Source organism: Falco punctatus (assembly GCF_963210335.1).
Source record: "Falco punctatus genome assembly, chromosome: 6".
NCBI classification, from domain to species: Eukaryota; Metazoa; Chordata; class Aves; order Falconiformes; family Falconidae; genus Falco; species Falco punctatus.
Genome location: NC_137585.1, coordinates 36662541 through 36684368, shown reverse-complemented (window position 1 = coordinate 36684368; position 21828 = coordinate 36662541). Strand labels below are relative to the sequence as shown.

The 21828-nt window shown below is 47.3% G+C and overlaps 2 protein-coding genes across 8 annotated transcripts in view; one reads left to right on the top strand and one right to left on the bottom strand.

Annotated features, from left to right (window-relative positions):
• TOB2 (transducer of ERBB2, 2) overlaps positions 1–17583 on the top strand; it is a 31766-nt gene extending 14183 nt beyond the window's left edge. For 2 of the 3 annotated variants that reach the window (XM_080393057.1, XM_080393055.1), the window contains one exon: positions 629–17583. The gene's annotated coding sequence lies outside the window, so the exon portion shown is untranslated. The remainder of the gene's footprint in view (positions 1–628) is intronic. The other variant, XM_080393056.1, reaches the window with a different exon arrangement.
• TEF (TEF transcription factor, PAR bZIP family member) overlaps positions 13854–21828 on the bottom strand; it is a 26007-nt gene continuing 18032 nt past the window's right edge. For 3 of the 5 annotated variants that reach the window (XM_080393060.1, XM_080393058.1, XM_080393062.1), the window contains one exon: positions 13854–21139. In XM_080393060.1, the coding sequence (XP_080249186.1) occupies positions 21067–21139 (73 nt within the window). In that variant the 3' untranslated portion in view covers positions 13854–21066. The remainder of the gene's footprint in view (positions 21140–21828) is intronic. The other 2 variants (XM_080393061.1, XM_080393059.1) reach the window with 1 other exon arrangement.

Genomic DNA, 21828 nt, shown 5'->3' with positions numbered 1-21828 from the left:
TCTCGCTACGTAAGCCGTCACTGTTGGACAGGGCATTGAATGCTATAACCTACAGCTTAAGTGCTAACACGTCAGCACGGGGAACCACAAATTGCTGATTTTTGGAAGCATAAGCAAAGGAACTTTCCTATATTGCAGTTCATAAATCATAGCACAGATCAAGTATATAAAACCATGCAAGAGAGACCTCACTCGGTCCGTCAAACTAGAAACTTGGCCACTGAGACTAACTTTGTTGACACAAAGCCAGCTAAGAAGGATTATTTTATTCTGATAAGACTTTATTTTTAAGCTTGGAGTTATTCCCTTCTCCAAAAGCACAGTGTTCTTTGAAAAATATTATTTTCCTCCATGGAGATACTTGTTCTGGGAATTTTTAGACCAACCAGTGCACATAAGTAGAAACCTTCCCAAAGTCAATGGTTACAGAGGTGATAGTGGGGACTGCAACAGCTCCATAGGAAGCAGAGAGTAATACAGCATCTAACCAGCAGGTACCCTGTCAAAGTCATATTAGACTGGTACTTATTGCAAGAGAAAGCCACTGACCACATCTCTTTGTCACATACATATTCAGCGCACAGATAACATCATAGCTAAGGAGATTTTCCTGCTTTATATTTTTAAGGAAAAACTCCAAGCTTCTCAACGTGCACCTTAAAATGCTATGAAAGGACCTGATTCCATCCATCCTTGGCCCCAGTGTTTTATATTGTGGCGTGCCTGAGACCTGTGTGCTGACTCCTCTGAACATGCTGAGTAACTGCTAAGAGCTGCTGCAGGGACCCACGGCTCTTCCAGCAGCACCCGATTGATCTCTGACCCCTGTGACTGAGCTGTCTTGGAAAGCAGGATGAACTGGTTGAACGAGGTCTTCTGAGGACCACAACAGTAATCTGCAAAGCATCGCTAGGAAGTGGAGGTTTGTGTTAGTAACTGTGTGCTGACCCTTCTCTTGCCTGGCCTGTAGATCTGCATAGCCCAGAACCAGTTGGGGCTGGACACCTTCCTTTAACATACCTGGTGCGTCCTGCAAAGTTGTGCAAGTGTCTTCCCCAGAGCTGCTCTGCCCACGTAGGGCTGCAAGAGCTGGTGGGAATTGCACGTTATCCTGAGCGAGCCACAAAAGCAAGCCCACAGCACCACACCGGAGAAGTCTCAATGTTGCCTCAATGGTGCAGCAAAGCTTCCCGCAAGTGGCTGAAGGTGCCTTTTGGTTTCCACAGCTTGGGAGGTAAAAGGGGGTGTTGATGTGTTTGCCTGATTGAAAAGCCCCACTGATTTTATCCCGTGAGGCTTGTTGACCTCAACAGAATTAGATACAGGGAACTGGCTATGATGTCACAAATTAAAAATCTTCCCCAGGTATTCTTCTGTGATACAGCTCTGTTGAGGAAAGTACGATTAGCAAGAAGGGCCCCCATTTACTGTCTTTCATTTTGCCCCCTCTCCCTGTAAGGTCTGCAGACAGAAAATGGTCCCCATCACAGGCTGTGCCGCTGCCCTGCCAGCTGGATGCACAGGGAGCTTTTCCTCTCCTCCTGTCACCCTCTTCACCTGAAGATCTTGGGAGGGGAATTAGTAACAGCTGCTCCTAGAGGGAGCCACGACTCCTCCTGGAGGTAATTGTCACTTGGCAGAATGTTACTCACCTTGTAGTGGCAGCGGCTGACTTCCCAGGCTCTGCCACTGGCAAAGCAGGCTGCAGGGCCATGGCTCTCCACCTCACAGCCACTCAAAAGCCTCCTGCCCAGGGGCACAGCTAGCTTCACTCCTGCCTGGAGCCTGTCCTCCCAAAGTATTTGCTTGTGCTGGGCGTATGCTGGCCTCTTCACACCCTGCCGAGCAAAGCAGGTTGGACCTCAGGGAGTTAAACGCTCCTGCTGGCCCGCAGCTGAGTTTGTCTGCTCTGCCTTGCAGATGCTCTTCACCAAGCGAACTGGAAAGGAAGGTGAACGGATGCAACTGCATCTCTATAATGTTCGTCATTACACGCATCTGCTGCCAGAGGCTATAGGAAGACCCCAAGAGTGTGGAAGGGTTCCCCAACTCTCTGGCTATGATACCAGCTGATGCCACCATGGATGCTGGTATTTCCCAGGTGGGAGCTCATCCACCTGGGGAACTTGGGAAGCACCCTTCTCTAGAGCCCCAGCCTTCTTTCCCTTGCCTCTCTATCTTCATTGCTCCAAGGGATTATTTACCCTAACTGCTGTGGCCTGATCCTGGGAGCAAAAAGCAGCCAGCAGGAGGGTGCAAGGGAGAGTTCTGCCACCAGTGAGAAGCCATATGTCTCCTTATAGCACCTTTGCCTCCTGCTGGACCCATTCCCCCTGTGTCATTTACCTGTGATCAGCTGATCCCCCTTTTTCCCCCTCCACAGCTCCTCCCGGTCTTCTCCACTTCCCACACATGCCTTGTCTGTCTGGCAATGGCTGCCCTCCATGCAACAAAACAGCATTTGCAAAAATATCTGCACGACACGTAGCTGTGGGAGCTCATCGCTGCATTGTAGTGCCGAGGGCTTCAAGCACAGCGAGAGTGCCGGCTGCATACTGACACATCTTGGAGCAGTTGACTTGGCCGGCAGAGGCGTCCCAGCTCTGTTAGTGCTGCTGCAATAGCCCAATTAGCAGTTCAGGTGTTGCCACAGTCTTTGGCTATGGCCCAAGAGCTAATGACAGAGCAGGTGGCAGATGCGAGGATTGCAGAAGAGTGGCTGGAGAGGAGCTCATTCTGAACAGCTTGTTGAGACCAGTCTTTGCTGACCAGCTGGGATGATGGGTTTTGCAAGGTGGATTCCTGCTTTGTGGAAATCTCCAAATCACCCTTCAGCCTTTTAAAGATGCTGCAGCTGCATTTGGCTCTGCCACCCCTCCCAGGATGTCCAAAATTATATTGGGATTACTGGAGTGACCATACCCATGACCAGTGGTTTGCAATACGATGATAGAGGGGCATCGATGTAATTGTCTAAATGAAAGACAGCTTTGTCTTACTGAATTCCTGTGCTGAGGCTCTTAGGAACTACTGACCCCAAAGCAAAGCTGTGGAGGGAAGCTGGGAACGAGAAGAGGAAAGCCTGAAGCATGGTGGTAGAAACTCTGTAGAATTGTAGAGGCAGTGTAGAGAAGAACGTGCAACTTGACACGCAACAAGAGCTTGAGGAGATTTTTTCCAAGCAAGTTGAAGAACTGGTTAAAAAGAGGCTTAGAGCTATACAACCAAAGAAGCTGTTGATGCAGTTTGACTCCTGCTGTGCTTACAGAAGCAGGAGTTTGTACATTCTTTGTAGGCAAACAGGATTATGTCAAACTACCTAATGCCATCATTCACTTCGCTTACTAATGGAAACACTGAGTACAGGCTAATTGCTCAAGCCAAAAGGGAGGCAGGTTTTTGTGATCACCACGCTGTTATCTATGAGTACAAACTGCTCCTGCAGTGCTCTGTATAAAGCAGGAATACAGACACAGCTCTGCTTGCTTACGCACACAGAAGAGTTAGGACACGTGGACCCTCTGCATCTTTTCCGCCCCCAGCTCTTGTCATTGCTGTCCTTCCCCAGGGCCTGCTTCTGCTTCTGTTGCACTCAACATCAGAGTTGACTTCAGTGGCAGCATTTTGGCTCTTGGGTGTCAGCCCCTAAGTGGGCTGCAAAGAAAAGGAGCCAAAAGGTCTGCTTTTGGGTCTGTGTCCCCTATGTTGATGCTTTTTTCCCCCAATGGCTCCAAAAGCACCTTCAAGACCACCCGCTGCTGCTGAAATACAGCCCTATCTTGAAAAGACCTCTGTGACAGTGGGTGTCAAGGCAGCCATTTTGTACTAATAACAATAATTTTGTACTAATACTGTGTTGCAGTAGGGAAGACAGAAATGACTAATTAAAATGTTGGGGAGATAGTCAAGTCATGAGAGCATTACTCAAGTGCAATTTAGCTGGGAAGCTGCAATTCACAGCTCTGCTATTACAAAAATACCACAGGACTTAATTCACCAGACATCGTCGTCAAGGTATCACGTTATCATCCCACCTGGAAACAGCTCCAGGCTACCCACCACGAAGCCCGGGCACTGGGTCAGAGCCATCCACAGAGCGTTGCCCAGGCTCCCAAGTGATTGGTGCCTTTTCCAGCAACCATCATTTTTTCTACCCTAATACCAGGCAGGCCCAAGATGTCTCTCAGCTTGCCAACAGGCTCACAGCTCAGTGTGGCCTTGCTCAAGATCAGGGTAACACTATCATCAATGGGAAGCAGAATCCTGAAGTTCCACCGTTCCTCACATAAGTACTTCTTCATGCTTCACGTATCATTTTGCAACTGTTGCTCTCTGTCCTGAGCCTCCTCCAGATTCTCTAATGAAGATGATGAAACTACTTCATAGCGAAGGGAAAGATCCAAAAGAACAGCTTGGTGCTCGTTAGCTGGGGGCTAGGCCAGGCTCGGAGTGGACTCTACATACCCCTGAGTGCATCCCATCACCGCAGCGAAGGTCCCGAGGTGTGCAGGGGGCTGCAGTACATGGACTTCGGGTAGCAGAGAAGAAACAGGCAATAAACATCAGCAGCCTCTAAGGGCCTGATGCAGATTAACGGGAGAGCTAGTGCACAAAGCGTGTGTCTTAGGAGCTATGATCCCTCCCCTGCTGTGTCAGTCCCTGCCTTTACAGCTGTAGCAATAAGTAGTGGAGGCCTAGTGTAGTGGAGCTGCGTGGGAAGGAGGGCTTAGCTGAGAGAGGTTTGAGCTGCAGATGGGCTTGGCGCCCACGGTCCTGGGTAGAAATGGTGTTTGGGGCTGTAATCTGGTTTGTAGGAGTTGGAGAGCTCTTACTGACAGCTCCGGCACTGCTTTGTTTAGTGGCCGCCACTGACTGGTGAATGAAGAGAGAGAGACATGAGGCAGTGGGGGGAGAGGGAAAAGAACAAGGAAGAGGACAGAGCAAAAGAAATTCAAAGATCAAAGTCTAGCCAAGAGAAAAATTAAGCCTAGAAGGCAAAGATGGAGGGAGGAGAAATCAAGGAGTAACACAAAGGGAGAGATGGAAGAGAGACAACAGGCTGGAAAATGGAGGCAGGAAGGAGCTGGGCACGAAGGGAACAACAGCTCCCATGTCCGGCACATTTCTTTCCTGCTGTTGCTGTCTTGGAAAAGAGAAGCCTGGTTTTTTCTGGAAATGCTTCATGAGCAATTAGCTCTAATACCTTCCCTGATAACTCTTGTGATGCCTTGAAGCTAAATGACATATGTTACAGGAGAGAAAAGTGATCTTGTGTGGGCTCAAGGAGTCATCGCACCCTGGTGAAAGACATTCCCTGAGAGGTTAACGCAGGGCCAGGCACGCAGGATCCAGCAGAAGAGGCCAGGCTCTGGGTAAAGGCAGTTTCGGTCCCACAGGGGACACGGTCCAAAGGAAGGGAAAGTTGTGGATGCATCCTGGCAGCTTAGTGCTTTGCAACCAGTGAGATGCAGTGCTCTGCAACCCTGTGCTTTTGCTGCCCCAGATGAGGAGACTGCAGGTGCTTCCCCTGCTCTGGGCACTTTCATGAGCAGGCACAGCTGAGGTCTTCCATCTAGCTGGCCTACACGTGGTGCCCCTGCAAAACTCCGCTCTGCTTTCTCAGCTCCTCGTGCTGACTGCCAGTGCAGATGTCACGCTCACCGGTGACGCCTCCTTTTCGATACACCAGAAATGCCCAGTCTTGCCTCAGCTTGGCCAGCAGCAGCTCCTCAAACCTCCTGCCAAGGGGCACAAGGCGAAGGGCTGGCATTTGTTACGACCTCTCCTCAGAGGGGCAGGCCGGGGTGGCTGTGGCGAGGCTCAGCCTAAGCGCAGTATGTGCCCGGGACCTCAGTCGGTGCCAGCAGGATGCAGGGGGAGAATGAGCTTCCCTGAGCCTGGACTCATTCATAGGCCCGCGGCCTTGCAGCGGGTCCAGCCAAGTGATGCAGAGCCAGGGAGGACATACACTGGGACTTACTCATTGCTCTGGGATGTCAGTCCTAATGGAAAACAGCAGGGAGTCGTTATAATATGCCATAAATATTTACTACCTAAGACAACCATTTCCCCAACAGCTGGTAGAAGTCCACAGCTGCCTGAAGTGTCGGGGTTGGACTCTGGCTCCTGCTCTGGCACCAGGAGATCCCAAGCACCATCCCAGCACCATCCCGGCGGCTCCGGTTCATGAACCAGCCGCAGGCCTGCTGAGGCCCTGGGCAACAGCAGTCACCTCCTGTGAAGCGCGGTTGGCTTGTGGCTATGGAAATAGCTCGGCATTGTTTGGGAGTGGGATGAGCTGCATTGTTCTCCCCACCAGCGGGGGGGCTGCGGAGAAATGTCACACTGGTGTCCCTTTGCTCCAGGAGAAGCTGACCGGGTCTCAGCCCTTCTTCCAGTGGCCAGCCCTCTGCGTGTGAACCCTGGGATCTGACTGCGCTTTCCGTCTCAGCCTGCGTAGCACTGGCACGTGGCTAGCGCTCAGAAGACACACTTTAAATAACCACACCACGATGACTCATGCCTTACCCAAGGCAGTCTGGCTGCTGGCGTATGAAGCATGAAAGCCAGTGATCTTTGGAAGAAGAGAGGATCCTACAGCGAACAGACATATGGCTCAGTTCCTGGCCAGAAGGTGGGAGGGGTGGAAGCGTTCCTAGATGAGATAGGCTGGGAGGCTGAGGCTCGCAGGTGCAGAGTGGCAGCCTCCCCACCACTGCCCAGCTCTGTCCCCCTGACCTGCTGCCACATGTGCAGCCCCTTGTGTCTGAAATTTCCACGAGTCAGCAGTTTTTGGAACCGGGGAGGCTCAGGGAGGTAGGGAAAAGGCATGTGGGAGCAGTGCCCGAGCCCAGTGCAGCTGACACGGGAGGACGTGGAATGCTCTTTTGCCCTTTGCAGCATTTGGCCTGTAGCACTGAGGAAGCAGACAAGGACAGGCAATCCTGACGGGTCTGACAGACCCTCACCTTTCCCTCAGGCACTCGAATCATCCTTCACCTTCCCAGCCCCCACTTGGTGTACCCTTCTCACCCTGGCTCCCTCTCAAAACTCTCCCCATCCACTCAGCCCCCTCCTCACATCAGCTCCCCTCAGCACTGTCCCTCCCTGTACCGCCTGTCCCTCTCCTCCTCCTCCTCTAGACCTGTCCTCCCACGCCTCCCAGTCTCCCCAGTGTCTAATCCTCCTGGGGAGCTGCTCTGCAACCCCCGTCTATCTCCTGGTGTCACCTCTGCACCCCTCCTCCTCCACTGCCTGTGGCCACACCTTCCCCTCTAGCAAACCGTCCCCCCTGGGGACCTACTGTGGCATGTCCCACAGCCCTCCTACTGTGGCGTGTCCCACAGCCCTCCCCACAGCCCCCCACCCCTTCCCACAGCCCTTTGCCCCAGAAGCCCTGCAGCGGCTCCGCAGCTCCTGCCAGCTCCCTGCCAGCACAGCCTTCGCCTTCGGGTTGCCCCGTGCTCTCCCTCGCCTCCCCCCCAACCCGGGCTGGGGCTGGGGTGCCCCTGCCAGCCACACGCTGCCTTCCCCAGCCCGCAGGCTGCTTCCAGGGCCCAGGCACTGGGAGCTGCTCGTTGGCTTTGGCAGAGCAGCATAAATGTCACACGTCCCTGCCTGTTCCCAGCCTGAAGCGATGCCCGCATGTCTCCCATTATGTAAGGCGCAGTGTGTGCAGGAGCTGGGAGGCCTCAGGCTCACTTACGTACCATGAATGACAGCTGCAAAATCGAGAAGGGTACTATTTTTAAATCTCCCCCCCTCCCTCCTTCTCCAGCTTTTCCCCACAGCCCCAGCCAAGCTATGTGGATGTCCAGCCCGTGGGGGCAACCGGTACTGCTGGGCTCTGCCAGATTGGTGCTGAGCAATGCTTTTCCCACAGAGGGACATGCAGCGCCTTAGCACGGGGCTGGTGGTACCTGGAGGACACGTCCTTTCCCAGCCCTCTTTACCCATCAGCAATCCCCTGACACTGTCTCCTTCACCTCCCATGGCCCTGCTTGCCGGCAGGGCCTGCAATGCCCCTTTCCTCCCCCCAGCCTCTCCCTGTAACTTTAGAAAGGTCGCTCCCTCCTCCTTGAGCCACAGGGTTATTGCAGTTCCTCAGAGCAGAGCGGAAGGGATCTCGAGGAGGAAAAAAACTACCTTCTCCTACATAAATGTGATACCCCAGCAGCACCCTGTCCATCAGAGCAAGGGCAAGAGACAGATGGTGTGGATCAGGGGACTGCGTAATGTCGCTTCTCCCACTGAATGCTGCCGGCACAGGGACTGGCAGGAGAGGGGCAGGGCAGGTGGGGAGCTGGCTAGGACAGAGGCAGTGCTGGTGACGGGGAAAGGAAAGTTGTCAAAACAGGCAGTGTTTTGCCCCAGAATGCTGTAAGACAGGCACCCCTCAAGCCTGGGCAATGGAAGACGACAGGCAGTGGGTGGACACCGCCCAAGTGATGCCACTTTAGCTCTCTGAATAGAAAGGCACTCAGTTCGAGGGCATGTCCATCGAAGAATTGCCTGGAGGGACCAACAAGTATGAGATACCACTTCACCCGCCATGGTAGATGCTGCACCAGACATCCCTCCTCAGGAAGGATGGAGCTGACCTGCAGCACGTACAGAAGCGGCTTATGAGCAGCCATTGTAAGTGTGCAACTTGTTTAAACCAGAAGAGGTTGAGGGGGAATAGGATCCATTCATCATAAATGCATGCTAGGGCAAAAGTCTAATTTGTTCTCCTAGAAGCTCATCTGGATCACAAACATATTTAGACTTAAAATTAGAAAGAAGTTCCTAGCCAGCCATGGTATAAACTTCTGCAACAGCTTGTCAGGCTGGAAGGTGGGCAGAAGCAGCCTAATTTGGTAAAAGAGCCAGCCGGCTGGTAGTCACTGCACGGCAGGAGGGGAGGGAGCCCAGAATAAGCCATACACAGGTCTGAAATAAAGCTTGCAAATCATGTCCCTGAGCTGGTGCCCGGAGGGCTTGGTACAGAGCTGAAACCTCAGTGTGTTGCATCCTCATTAGGTTGCATATTATTAATCTTCTGCTTCAGGATCCTCCCAGATCTTTGATGAGGCAAGGAAGAGGTCACCTCTTTTCCTTCTGGGTTTTTAAGAAATTCTTTCATTTCCTTCATCTCTGCAACCTCTCCCGCCAGGGTTAGCCGCAGGGTCGGGGTGAGGCAGGGAGGAGGAATGGGGCCGCTCCTGCTCTTCTTAGTCATGTTTTGGGCATGTTGGGTTGCCTTGCTCAGGAGCTCTGGAGCCAGGAGGGCATTTTCCTCAGGCATGGTGCGTGGGGACAACCTGGGAGCTCGAGTTGCGGGAAGCAATGCCCTTCTGGGACTCCTTGGCTGTATTTTCCCTGTTGGAGGAGCTCGGGGAAGCTGGAGCCACCTTCTCCCTCTCCCACTCGCTCCCTCTGCCGCCTTCCCGTCTTCAAGCTTCTCTGGAGCTTCCCCACAGGAACTGAGAGGGTGCCTGCAGGCCGGGGTGGCCAGGGCAGACCCGGGGTGCTCCCTGTGTGCCTTGACTTGGGCACTTCGCTGTGGTGCGTGCAGGTGGGAAGGACAGGAGGGAAAAGTCCCAGCCCCTTACGTTTTCAAGTGGCACGGAGCCCACAGAGCCACGACAAAGATCCTCAGCCCTCTGACCGGCGCACCAGCTAGTTTTGCGTGTTCCATGTGTGTGTGTGTGTGTGTCCCCAGCGCCGGGGCAGAGCTGCCCTGGGGCGGGGGTCCCGGTTAGGGCTGCGGGGAGCCGTCAGGTCCCTCAGCGGGAGCGTTAACGGGACCCCAGTCGCCGGCGGGTCCGTGCGGTGCGCGCTGCCGCAGCGCCACCTGGTGGCGACCGTTGGAAGGACGCTCGGTGGGCCGGGGCGGCGCGGTGCTGGCGGGGGTGGTGCGATGCTGCCGGGGCGGTGCGGTTCGCACCGCCCCGGCAGCATCGCACCACCCCCGCCAGCACCGCGCCGCCGCCCCGAGCCCCGGTCCCGCAGCCACTGCTTTTCACAGTGCCTGTGGTTGTCTTCGAAAGCAGCGTAAACACAAAGCAAGTTTTCCTTCGGAAAACGGGAACTGCGAGCAGCGGAACCCTGCAGCAGCGCTGCCCGAAGGCAGCACCACCCAGGGGCTCTGTCCCTAGCCCTGGGCTCTGTCCCTAAGCCCTGGTCTCCGATGGACGCCAGCTTTCCGCCCGAGCGGGAGGCCACCCTCCCCACCAAACAGTGCCACGCCACGGCAAACACGACATGCATCCCTTCCCAGGAGCCGTTTCGGTAGCGCAGAGTAGTGACATGTCCTTGTGGCAGATGACATTAAGGTATCCGTGAACTCACAAACATCTCTAGCGCCTGGACAATTAGCACATTCCCTATGTCACCCACTCCAGGGTTTAGTACATCTTCAAGTGAACGATATTAACATATCTCGCGCCTGGACAATTAGCACACTCCCTATGTCACCCGTTCAAGGATTTAGTACATCCTCAAGTAACAATAAGGGTCTCTTTATACAAACATGGGCACACCGTTCTTTAAATAAATCCTATAAGGCTCATTATTCAAAAGCTACTCGTAGTCACATGTCCCAAGCTCTGCGAGTGTCCCGATCTCAGCCTGATGGGGCTGGCGCTGCTGCAGCATGTGGCAGTTCCCGGTTGCCAAGAAGGGACGTGCAGCAGGTCCCCAGACCTCGTGTCCTGCAGTAGTTTTGCAGCTTGGTGAAGCCAGCCTTACCTGCAGGGTGAGGAGGATTTGGAAACAGCACCTTCTCCTGGGCTGCAGGCAGGACACTGGAGCACCCATTGCTTGCTGGATTGAGGCAGTATCTGGATCTAGGAGAACGTGAGGAGGCTGTTTCCCCTCAAATTATGTGTTTTACATTTATAGATAGCATATGAAGCCTTGGAAGCAAATACACAACCTGCAGGACAAAATGAACGCCTTGGCTGACTGCTGACAAAGGCTGGGGCAGCTGCTGTTCGGGAGCTACAGGCAATGCCTCAAGCCCAAGCAGGCCGAGAAGCACTGCGGCACGGGATGCACCCCAGCACGGAGCCTGGAGCTGAGCTGGGCAGGTGTGTGGCCTGTTGCCACCACACTGCCACCATGGAACACGCACACAATCTGGCTCAAAGGGTTGCTGCTCCCGGGTTCAACCAGGGGTGGGGTGCTGAACCCGCTCTTGCAAGCTGGAAGCATGTTTCAGGATTAAAGCATTCAAAAGCCGGTTTTGACCATAAACTTGCGATCAAGCACAAGAGGGGTAAGGTACGTGAACTCGCCTCTTGCCACATTTGGAATATTGCCAGCACCTTTCCACTCTACTCTGCCTAGCTACCGCCCAAGCCAGCCTTCTCTGCCTCCTCCCCTTTCCAGAGGGGAGGAAGGCTGGTCCCACAGTGCCCTTTGGCAATTATTTTCCAGGGACACACCACCCAAGTCTATCTTACCTTTACCGCCAGCTAGCGGCTCGACTCCTCACGCTCGGCTTGCTCCCATTCCCTTCCCTTGCCCTCAGAAGCCTGCTCAGGTGTTCACGGATCTCCCTTCCCACCTCCTCTCCCAGCATGACAGGCTGGACAACTGGGGCAGGGCAGATAACAGCCTCTTGCTCCAAAGCCTCTACAAAATGGCATCTCTAGCCCCTCTCTGTCCCCTGCTTCCAGGACAGGAGAGGAACTTCAGTGTCATACTGCAGGCACGGGCTATGCTGGCTGGTGGGTCTCCTTTATACACAGGATCTCCAGCAATATCTGACCCATATCTATAAGCTGGGACTTCCACCCTGTTGCAGGTCCCGCTGCTTCCCCAGGCACCACAGCAGGCTGCCTCCCAGCTCTGCACGTCAGCAGAGAAGGTGCTCGCCTGCTCTTCAGTCACCTCCATTCCTTCTTGCTTGAGCAGTCACACAGGGCTACAGTGCCATGGGACGCCTGAAGGGGAATTCAGGGGCAAGTAGCAGCTGAAACCACTTTTGCAACCTGGTCGCCCCACAGCCAGAGCCTCTCAAAGCTCAACAGTCTTCTCAGAATTGTATCACCTGAAAGACACATAAGACACTTAAAAAGTTTTCTCAAAGGCCATGCCTAGCCAACAACCACAATCAACAGCAAGCGAAGCCTGAGAAGAGTTTGGTGGGTGCAACCCTTGCACATTTCTCAGCTAAGGCACTCCAGTTGTTGCTACACAGCACTTACAAAACAGGAAACAAATCCATTCCCCACTCTTCTGCGGATCTGGTTAGCCAGGAGTAACAAAAGTGAGTAGAAATGCATTTGAAGTCCTAAGGTCAGCAGATCCCCCCCAACACACAACAGGAAGGAGGCCGAGTAAGAGGTTGCCATTTCTTCCATTGCCATCTTTCAGATCACTAACGGCTGCACAATTTCCTGAAGGGAACTGGTACTATAGTGTGCAGTTAGCACATTTATAAACTTGCTCCCCACCCAAGAGAACATACGAGTTCCCTGAGAAGGCGGCACTTTGTGACGAATACTGGTGCTGTTGCCAGCTGCCATCATGAAAAGGAAGATGCCAAATATTCTCCGCTGATCCTATGTTAAGGCCATGCAACACCAGAAGAATACTGCCAACGCATCCTGGTACCCACTCTGTTTCTGCTGCGACACCTTGTTTTGGTCATGTCAAGTCCTTGGCCTTCAGTACATGGTACAGGCCAGGCCCCTCCCTCTAAATAAGTAGGGTTTTAGCTTTTATACACAAATTGCCAGGTCACTAATCATGCCATGTCTCTGGAAGATAACCAGAGAAAAACAACTAATGGACACTGAATTCTTCCTTCTGCAAAACCATATGAATTTATTTATTTATCCACTGTGGTAAGTTGCATATAGTCATTTCATACATACATTTCAAAAATATACCACTGAATGACCAGACACAGAATGCCAACCCAGTTTTCATAGGTCTTCTAGCACCTGGACTAGATACCTCCTCCTCAAATGTCAGAAAATGGTCACTGAGCGTCCATGTAGCCCTACTTGCAGCTGAATGAGAAATCCTAGCTTTCCCTCCTCCTCCTGTTTAGAACGTTATTTTCTTCCTGCTGCCTACCCCCCCAACCATACAAGATACCTTTTACAAAGAACCTTTTACAAAATCAAAGAAGTGCACTTTCTAGATACGCTAAAATCCTTCAGATAAACTGAACCACCAGTGAACTCATTTTCCTTGAGAGCGTGAGCCTTGGGTAGAAATATAACGGACTGTAAGAAGCAAAAGAAAGTGAACACAGCCTTCTCTGGAAGCTGTGCTTTCCAGTCAGATGCAGTGAATATACAGGAGACATACATTTCTTACCACGTTGTTCTTCACCTACCAGCTCTTGAAAAGCAAACAAACAAAGGAACCAACCAAGATTTAGGTCAAAAAATGGAAAGGCATGGAGAAAGCTGTCCTTATGGTCAAAACTTATTTACTCTAAACTTTACTTCTTCCCATGAAATAAACAATTCCGATTATTTTGTGGATGTTGTAGGCCCCAAAGTAATAGACAAAGCAAGGTCCAAGTGTCTGTGGCTGACTAGTAGTTCTCAAGATTTCTCCCCCTACCTGAAAGAGCTCAACCTAGAGTCATTACAGGACAAGTGCAAAACCTTGCAAAGTTATTTTCTGGATTAGTTAATTTTTAAGAAAAGTGTGGGGAATTGTATGCCTGTTAACTGCACACCTAACAGTTCACAAACTGGAAATGCACAGCAAGAAGCTAATCCTAAAAGGTGATCAGCTGCTTTAGCATCTACCAGCCTCAATGCAAACTGAAGGTGTAAAGCTGGCAGTTGAGGTGTACAGGGCACAGTATGCTATATAGAGAACAAAACTACTGGATCTCAGCATAGTGGAATATACATTTTATTTCTTAAAAAGGAAGGGTACTAACAGAATTTAATACAGTCAAAATTGTACACTTTAAACAAAAGCTTTTCTTTTTCTTAAAAACCAGTTATGAGCAGAGAGGTGAGAGGATTTAAACTACTCACAAAATCCAAGCTGAAGACTTTGAGAATTCAAATCTGTGGTTTATACATTTAAAAAAGTGTAATAAATGGAAATATAAAATAATACCAACTCTGCAACAGTGAAATGCCCTTTCCTTATTAGATTGCTGTTTAAGCACCTTTATTTTCACCATCAGCTGCCAGGAGCATGTAGGTTTATGTACAAAATAAGCAGTTTGGGACAAAAGATCCTTATATAAATTAAAACCGTTTATGGCAATACAATTTTACCCAGCCGCTTTACAATCTTTATTATCTCTTTCACTTCTATAGAATCTTTCAGTCAGGATGATCTCAAATGCACTTGATGGGCCGCTTCAGAAAGCGGCTACATTTACAGGAATTATATAGACAACCTCAAGGAGTAAACATCCAAGAGATTAAACAACTTCACAAGCAGTAAAACTAAGATCAGATTTATATCTTATATAAATACTGTGCAGATTTATCATCCATCCCACTGAACCAATGGGACAGATCAGTGTCACACCTGAAGCAAAAAAAAAAACCAAACCACTTTTACCCAAGAGGCAACAGAATTTCAGGCCAAATATAGCAGACAGGAGTTCCCTCAATCTACCTAGTTAAAAACTGTATGTCCCTGAAAAAGCTTTACAGGGATAGAGTTTTCTGAATAATCTGCACACATGCTTAGCTGTTTCATAGCTATTTTACAGCCTAGAGACACTGAGATGGGAAGAAAAAAAAAAGTAAAAAAACCAAAGCTACAGAGATGCCACCATCTCTGCCCACTGCAAAAGATGTTGTGGCTTTGTCATTTATGGAACACTGCAGATGCAGCCATTACCAGAGAGGACCAGTACAGCATTAAAGACAAAGAAGTTATGTTGTGGCTGCAGAAAGTGTCATCACAAGCTAGTATCTTTAGATGAAGGCAAATAGATCAATCTCACTTTCTCCCCAAAACCCAAGTGTTCACATTTGCTAGCAGACTGCTTGTGATTCTCACTCCACTGTTGTTTTTAACATGAGATAGCAGAGGTCATGAAAGCTGATGAAAGTTCCAGCTGTGCAGCATTCAGTGAACATGTACTCAGCAAAACCTCAGGTCACTTTCTCTCTCTCTCTCCACACCACAACAGGATACTTGTGTCACCTATGTACACAATAGAACTAATAAAGATGCAGACTATCTAGGTTAGGTTACAAATGAGTTTCAGCAACACTCGTGTTTCATTGCAACTTGCTGCAGTCTGGCTGAAAGGTAGAGACAGATCTGTTTGAGCCAAAAGAGAATAGTTTAAAAAACACACACACACACACACATACACAAAACCCCCAACCAACTTTAGTTTTCCTCAATCACTAAGCTTTACAAATAATTTAATATTGCCACCTTCCAAGTGCTACTCAGAAACAACAGATCCACTGTCCAGCTAACGGTATGGGAAGAGTTACAGTTATAAGTGTAATCAGTGGCTACTGTTAAAGAAAGACTAGAAGAGAATTCATTCCCACAAATTCCCAGTTTCTCTGCTTAAGTAACTCAGTATTATTTTTAAAACATTTCTTGTTGATAGAAAGCATCACAACTAGACTAGAATTCCACAACATCAATCTTTGTTTTGATTTCTGTAGTTCTCTAGGAAAAAAAATAATCCCAAATCAAGCTACATGAAGCATTAACAATATTCAGGTATTACAATGGAAGCACTTATTTATTACTTCATAGAACAGATTAGTTTTAAAAGTGTATTTACATGTTCTACGTTATACAAAATACAGTATTCCAATAATCATGTTAATCACCATATTTCAGACAACTTCACATAAAAGTGCAGAGGATGCATCCATCCATGATCCTGGCCAGCAGCAAGCAGTCATCCACAGCATGACAGATGTGAGCTGCTGCTGTGCCCCCTCAAGAAAACAAATCCCACCATACCTTCCCACCGAGACATTGCTGCAGAGCTAAGAAAACATTCAGGCAGGTACACAAGCAAAGTTTGTTGAGACCCACAGACCAATATCACATGCCTTAATTTACTAGACATATGTGAAGCACGTTTTTTTAATTATTTTTTTTTTTAAACAGATGATGTACAGCAAAGGGCTTCTGCTCATGCCTTAGTTGGGAAAATGAAGTAGCAAGGGTTTTGGCTATGTAACAGGCACGCAAATTACATTGAATATAAACAGCCTTATAACTACAACTGATCGCGTATTAAGGACACAATTCTGCAGCTGACTGCCTGGGCAGAGCTCCACATTCAAGAACAGATCCTGCTAAGTCACATGGGTGCTCTACAGACACAGAGCTCATCCCATGCAGAAGTGACAGCAGAATTGAGGCCTTAAAATATTGGGGCCTCCAACAGTAATTTCCTCATGACACAGGACTATCAGTTGACATTGGCAGGTCAAGTCCCAGTGCAACAGCACCCTCATTTAAAGCAACAGGTATTTTTTCATGCCTTTCTGCATTAACTCTCCTCTTCCCTATCCATATATTCCTTCCACTTTCTTCTGTACTGTGGAAATGAGATCAAGAAAAGGAGATGCCCAAAACCTAAACAACTACATATCTTCTGTATGATGCTAAACTGAGGGGATCCAAATTGGCCTAAAATTGTAAACAGCGAAGCTTCAGTTTTAGCAATCTTGCTCAGGTCAGATTCATGCATCACTATTCTCTTTCTGCTTTCATTCTTCACTCTCTTTGCCAAGTATCTATGTGTATCTATACACGCATCTTCCTCAAAGAATTCTTCTTCCCCTGTAGCTGCTTGAACTTTAAGAACTTTGCATTCCAAAAGCAGCTCACTAGGGGATCACATACTATCCAACTAAGAAAATACATTCTGTATGGCAAGTCTGCGTTACCACGAATAAACTCATTGTAATTTCTCCATCAGTATCTCCACAGAAGTTTAGTTAAACCTACTCTTTCCACCATTTCCCCAGCCTTTCATGGTGAACTTATCCATCTCCACTATATTACAGTGGCAGATATACAGATCAAAGTAATTATCTGAACTTCTAGAAAGCCAGCTAGTGTCTTGTAGAGCTGCAAAGGCAAAACACTAGCATTAGCAAATGATTGTGCTGTTTATGGATTTAGATGAAGGTTGCCAAAAATGTAAGATCTATCCATTAAGACAAATTTGCATTTCTCACCTTGTGTTTAGCAGCTAAAACCACGAGGGTGAACAAAATCCTATCTGGATTTTGCAAAGATCCAAGATACCTCCATTTCCGCTAAAAATCAAGGCATCTGATCACAAGGAACAAAGCCCTGTTATGCTGAGGAGGCTTATAAGGCTGAAGCAGCAATATTCTCTTCTGTGCAAGTCCATCACTTCTGCTGTCTACAAAAAAATATGTTTTCCACCCAAGTGGTTTTATTACAGTATTCCTAGAGCTGCTGGCCTTTCACTACACCTCCCAGCTTGAATTTAGTACAATTAGTAGCAGTCTTGCAGATAATACTGAAAGTGATTTTTACAGCTAGAACACCTTGGACTTTCAAAAGCACAGCAGGGAAGTGGAGAATTGTCAGAAAAGACATTAAAAGTTACTAGAAGAACTGCAAAAATCCACATATTTTTTTTAAAAAAAAAAAACAAACCAACAACATTTCTTCTCCCAGCACAAGTTTATAGCACACTGCTTTTTCACCCTGTCCGTGCAGGGCAAAAGGAAAAAAAAAAAGCAGAATCCAGATTATCTGAATATCAAAACTATCACTAACTGTAAATCAGCAAGTGCTGATTTACCAACATTACATACTGCAATCTGAGATCTATCCAATCTGATCCCAGCACAGAACCTTCTAGAGTAAAGCAAAGACATTCAATGACTTCAGCGCTTGCTAAAACTTTATGATAGCCACGCGAGAGTAAGGAGTTTTTCCTGTGGGAGTTAGTGAGATCTTTGTTACTGGCTTCAGTGGGAACAGATCTTGGCAACAGGCAGAAGACTGAGCTTCTATGGAATTTTTAAACACAAAACTGCATTATTGTAAGAGATGTAACTGTGTAGTAGATTAGAAGACTATGTATGAAAGCAACACTGTATTAAATGTTGCACGTCATTTATTCATAGCCTATTTCTTCTGTAGAATACAACACTCATTGCCCACAAATCTCATCAACAGTTTATGTATTTTCCAAGTTAGTACTGTGAAATGGCTGTTCTGTGTCAATCCACTTCCTAATGAACGTACAGCTGTGTCAAAACCTGCTCCCTTTACTGGCAATCCCTGCAGTGATGCTGAAAGGTGCACTCCCTTTATTCTCTCCCCCGGAGATGGTCCCTTTAGAGCTGGAATGGGGTACATTGGCATCAAGCAGACTTATGGCCTCTACAGAGCATGTTCCAAGGCTAAAGAACTTCAAACTCATCAATTCAGCATCTTTTCACGTTCAAATTGAGCTAAAAGAGTATTGGTGGTCTTACAACCACTATGAAAACACACCCAAGTTGTCACGGATAGGATTGTCATCCTAGTCAAAGAAACAAGGTTATGTAGTTAATAATTCTGAGAGGAGCAGAGAGCTCTGAAGCAGTAAGATTAAATTCCTGAGACTGCAAAAACTGAGAAAGGAATTCAGCATTGCACATAATTTTTTGTCTGGCAATACCTACACTCCTTTAAATAGTTACTACCTTCTCATCTATCTTTAAAGATGTTGCCTCTTAAAAAAAATATATATTTCTCCAACTACAAAAGTTAAGCCGCACTCACTCTAAAGTGCAATTTTCCAGTTTTGCAACCTGTAGACACATGAATCCCAGAACGTGCAAATTTGCACTGTCCTACAGGGAAGCACAAGAGTTTTCCAACAGTCTTCTCTGAGAAAAGTATCTAATGAACATTCACTGTTAGTTTTCATTGTGTAGGCTTCTAACACAACGTGAAAAGTTAATAGAATTACACATAGTAATCTCACTGATGGAATATTTTGCTGTTAAAACAGCATGACATACTGCAAAATCAAATCCTGTATACAATATGTAAGTATTTAAAAGATATTCCTGGAGCAGTAAGGCAGCAAAGACCCAAAAGAAGGACTAGCAACTCCTTGCCCAGTTACAATACACCCTTTAGCTCTGTGATTTAAACAGGAAGCAGGACTTGCAAGGACAGCCGTTCAAAACTAATTAGAAATTTACATATGATAAATGCAAGTAGAGTTGCTACGTTTACATGCTGTCAGGGCTGGTTGTTTGGTTTGGGTTTGTGGGTTTTTGTTTTTCTGTGTTGTTTTTTTTTGAATCCAAGGTTCAGCCTTTATCACCAAAATAAAACAACAAAAACCAGTAGAGACCAAAAATATCAGCCCAAATCAGCAATACTTGACACAGGTAAGATATGTGCTGACATTTCAGCAACATGGAGATAAACTATACATTTATTTGAAGAGAATACCCCAAGATTATCTCATCGCTTTAAAATCCCAAATTAACACAATATACTCATACTTTTGTTACTAGCAAAAAAGCTAAAAGCACCTTCTTGACTTCAGAACATGGTCCATTAAAAACAACAGGTCGATAACTACATATGCTCTTTACAAAGGTTATGCATTCTAGCTTTATTATTTTTTTTTAAATGAAGTTTACATTAGCTGCTTCTTTGCACCTTTTTCTCTTTGCCTTTCTGCTCTATAAATAGGGGTGGAATCTCTTGGCTAAATGCAAAGTCAAAATACTCGTTCAACATGACAGTGTTGAGCTTTGCTGGTAACTAGTTGTGCCTCATAATTCCAGCACTTGTGCTTCTGAATGTTTTTCAAGATTTTTTGAGGTGTATGCTGTTTCTCACTCTCCAGGCATGAATACACTCCTGTCTTACAAGCTCCATTTTGGCTACAAGCATGGCCCTGTACTACTTTCCCAAGAATTAAATACTCTTTTTCTTCCTACACAGGTTTAGCTCTTAAGCTTCCTTAATACGAGTAGATCCTTGTTGCACTGATGAAACTCTTACAAAGTAGCTTCCACTTACTTCCTCCATCTTCTACACACAATAAACATCCTCACAACCTGTCCAAGCTCTCATCTACTCTCCCACAGCAGCACAAGGGTCTCAATACTTAAGTTGCCTGTTGTAACTGGGAAATCGTTGGCTGTTTCAGTTTTATAAAACAGTTCTCATGTAGTTGAGACAGAAAATTGTAGTATGGCCGCTAATATAAATTGTGTTGCTAGAGCTAATACTCATTTGGTCATTTCAGACTGCCAAGAGACATGGGGATCAGCAGCTCAGACTAGCACCTTTTCCATGATTGCTAAATTGTTAACAGAAGGATAGATTGTTTCAGCAAGATACCATAAAAGAAAGCAACCTTCATAAAAGAAACAAAGGAAAAGGTAGGTTACAGCAGTGGAGCAGGAAAGCAACCGAAGTGGTTTACTATTATGTGGGTCATTTGATAGAGGTTTACTACTACTCTTTGTATGGCACACTGTGGTGCTTTCTGGATTGTTTCAGTACATCTGCTGTACTTTTCTGCACTGGAAGTCTCACACATTGCAGACTGTTTTCCTCGTGCCATTAATTCTGCACTCAGTACTCCACAAGATGCTACACTATACCAGAAGTGAGCTGCAGTATTAAATAAAATTCATTCTACTGCAGGGAAAAATCTTAAAATATAGCAGTTCATAATATATACAAATATATACTTTCATTGAAAACTCCCTGTTGTCCTCCACTTGAGCGCCAAACCAAAGAGTCACTATTCACACAGGCTGTCAATAGACTTTGAGACATGAACTTTGAGAGTCTTGACAAAACCCCAGTAAGTAAGCTTATTGTAGTTCATAGTTACAGTGAGAAAGACAGATAAGAAAGCCATATACAGAATTAAGGAGACTTTGCACTTCTCATCATGCCCAGCCCTGGGTAGTTCAGATGGGGTACTTGCAGGCAAGCAGGCAGGCAGGGTCATCGTCAGTTGTTTGTGTTGGGACACCTCATAGATTTCACTGCGCACTCTGAAGACTGGCGATTCATGTGTGCTTTTTAGTTTCTTTGTTTTTAAAAGTCTTTAAAGTTGCATCACTCGGAATCAGATAAGTCACTTTAAACAAAGCAAAGTGTTAAGTGTGACAATTTATTTATAACATACTTCCCACCATCACCACCACACACCACCCTGTGAAAAAAAAAAAAAACCCTGCTGAAAAGGGTGACAATTTTTAGCATGTTTGAAAGAAATTAGACCAGCACTGCATCAAGAGCCACTCTAGTCAAATTAAGAGCATAACAGAGGGGGAGACAGTTCAAAGCATACATTTACTTTAAACATTCTGGATTCCTGACCCCGCTTCTCCTCACTTCCTTAAGAAGTCAACACACAATTGGTCTACACTCATACCGATTTCCACACTGTTTAAAACACAAACTAGACAAGAAGTCTTTAGTATAGAAAAGAAACCCCAACGCTTTTTAAAATATACTTTTCAGATTTCAATAGGGGAACTGGAAACTAGCCTAAACATCTTCTATCCCACATTGACTCCCTAATACAAATATTAGCCCAGGAAGCGTATCCTAAGAGTTCTGACACAGCCACTATCTTAAGATAGCTTCTCTTGTTAAGAGGACTTCTAGACATAGACTTCGTTAAAGCTTCTGGTTCTTGCAATTGTAGGTCATGTAGAAGGTCCCAACATCCCACAAAATTTTTTTTCTTTTACCACCACATACTGTTGAAGTAGTGCTTGGTGCTGAGAATGGATTAATTCCAAGAGGGCACGTCTTGTGTGCTAATTTTGAAACAGGAAACTTGCTGGAGAGAGAACCAGCAGGCATGGAGAGACCAGATATGCTGCTACACAGGAG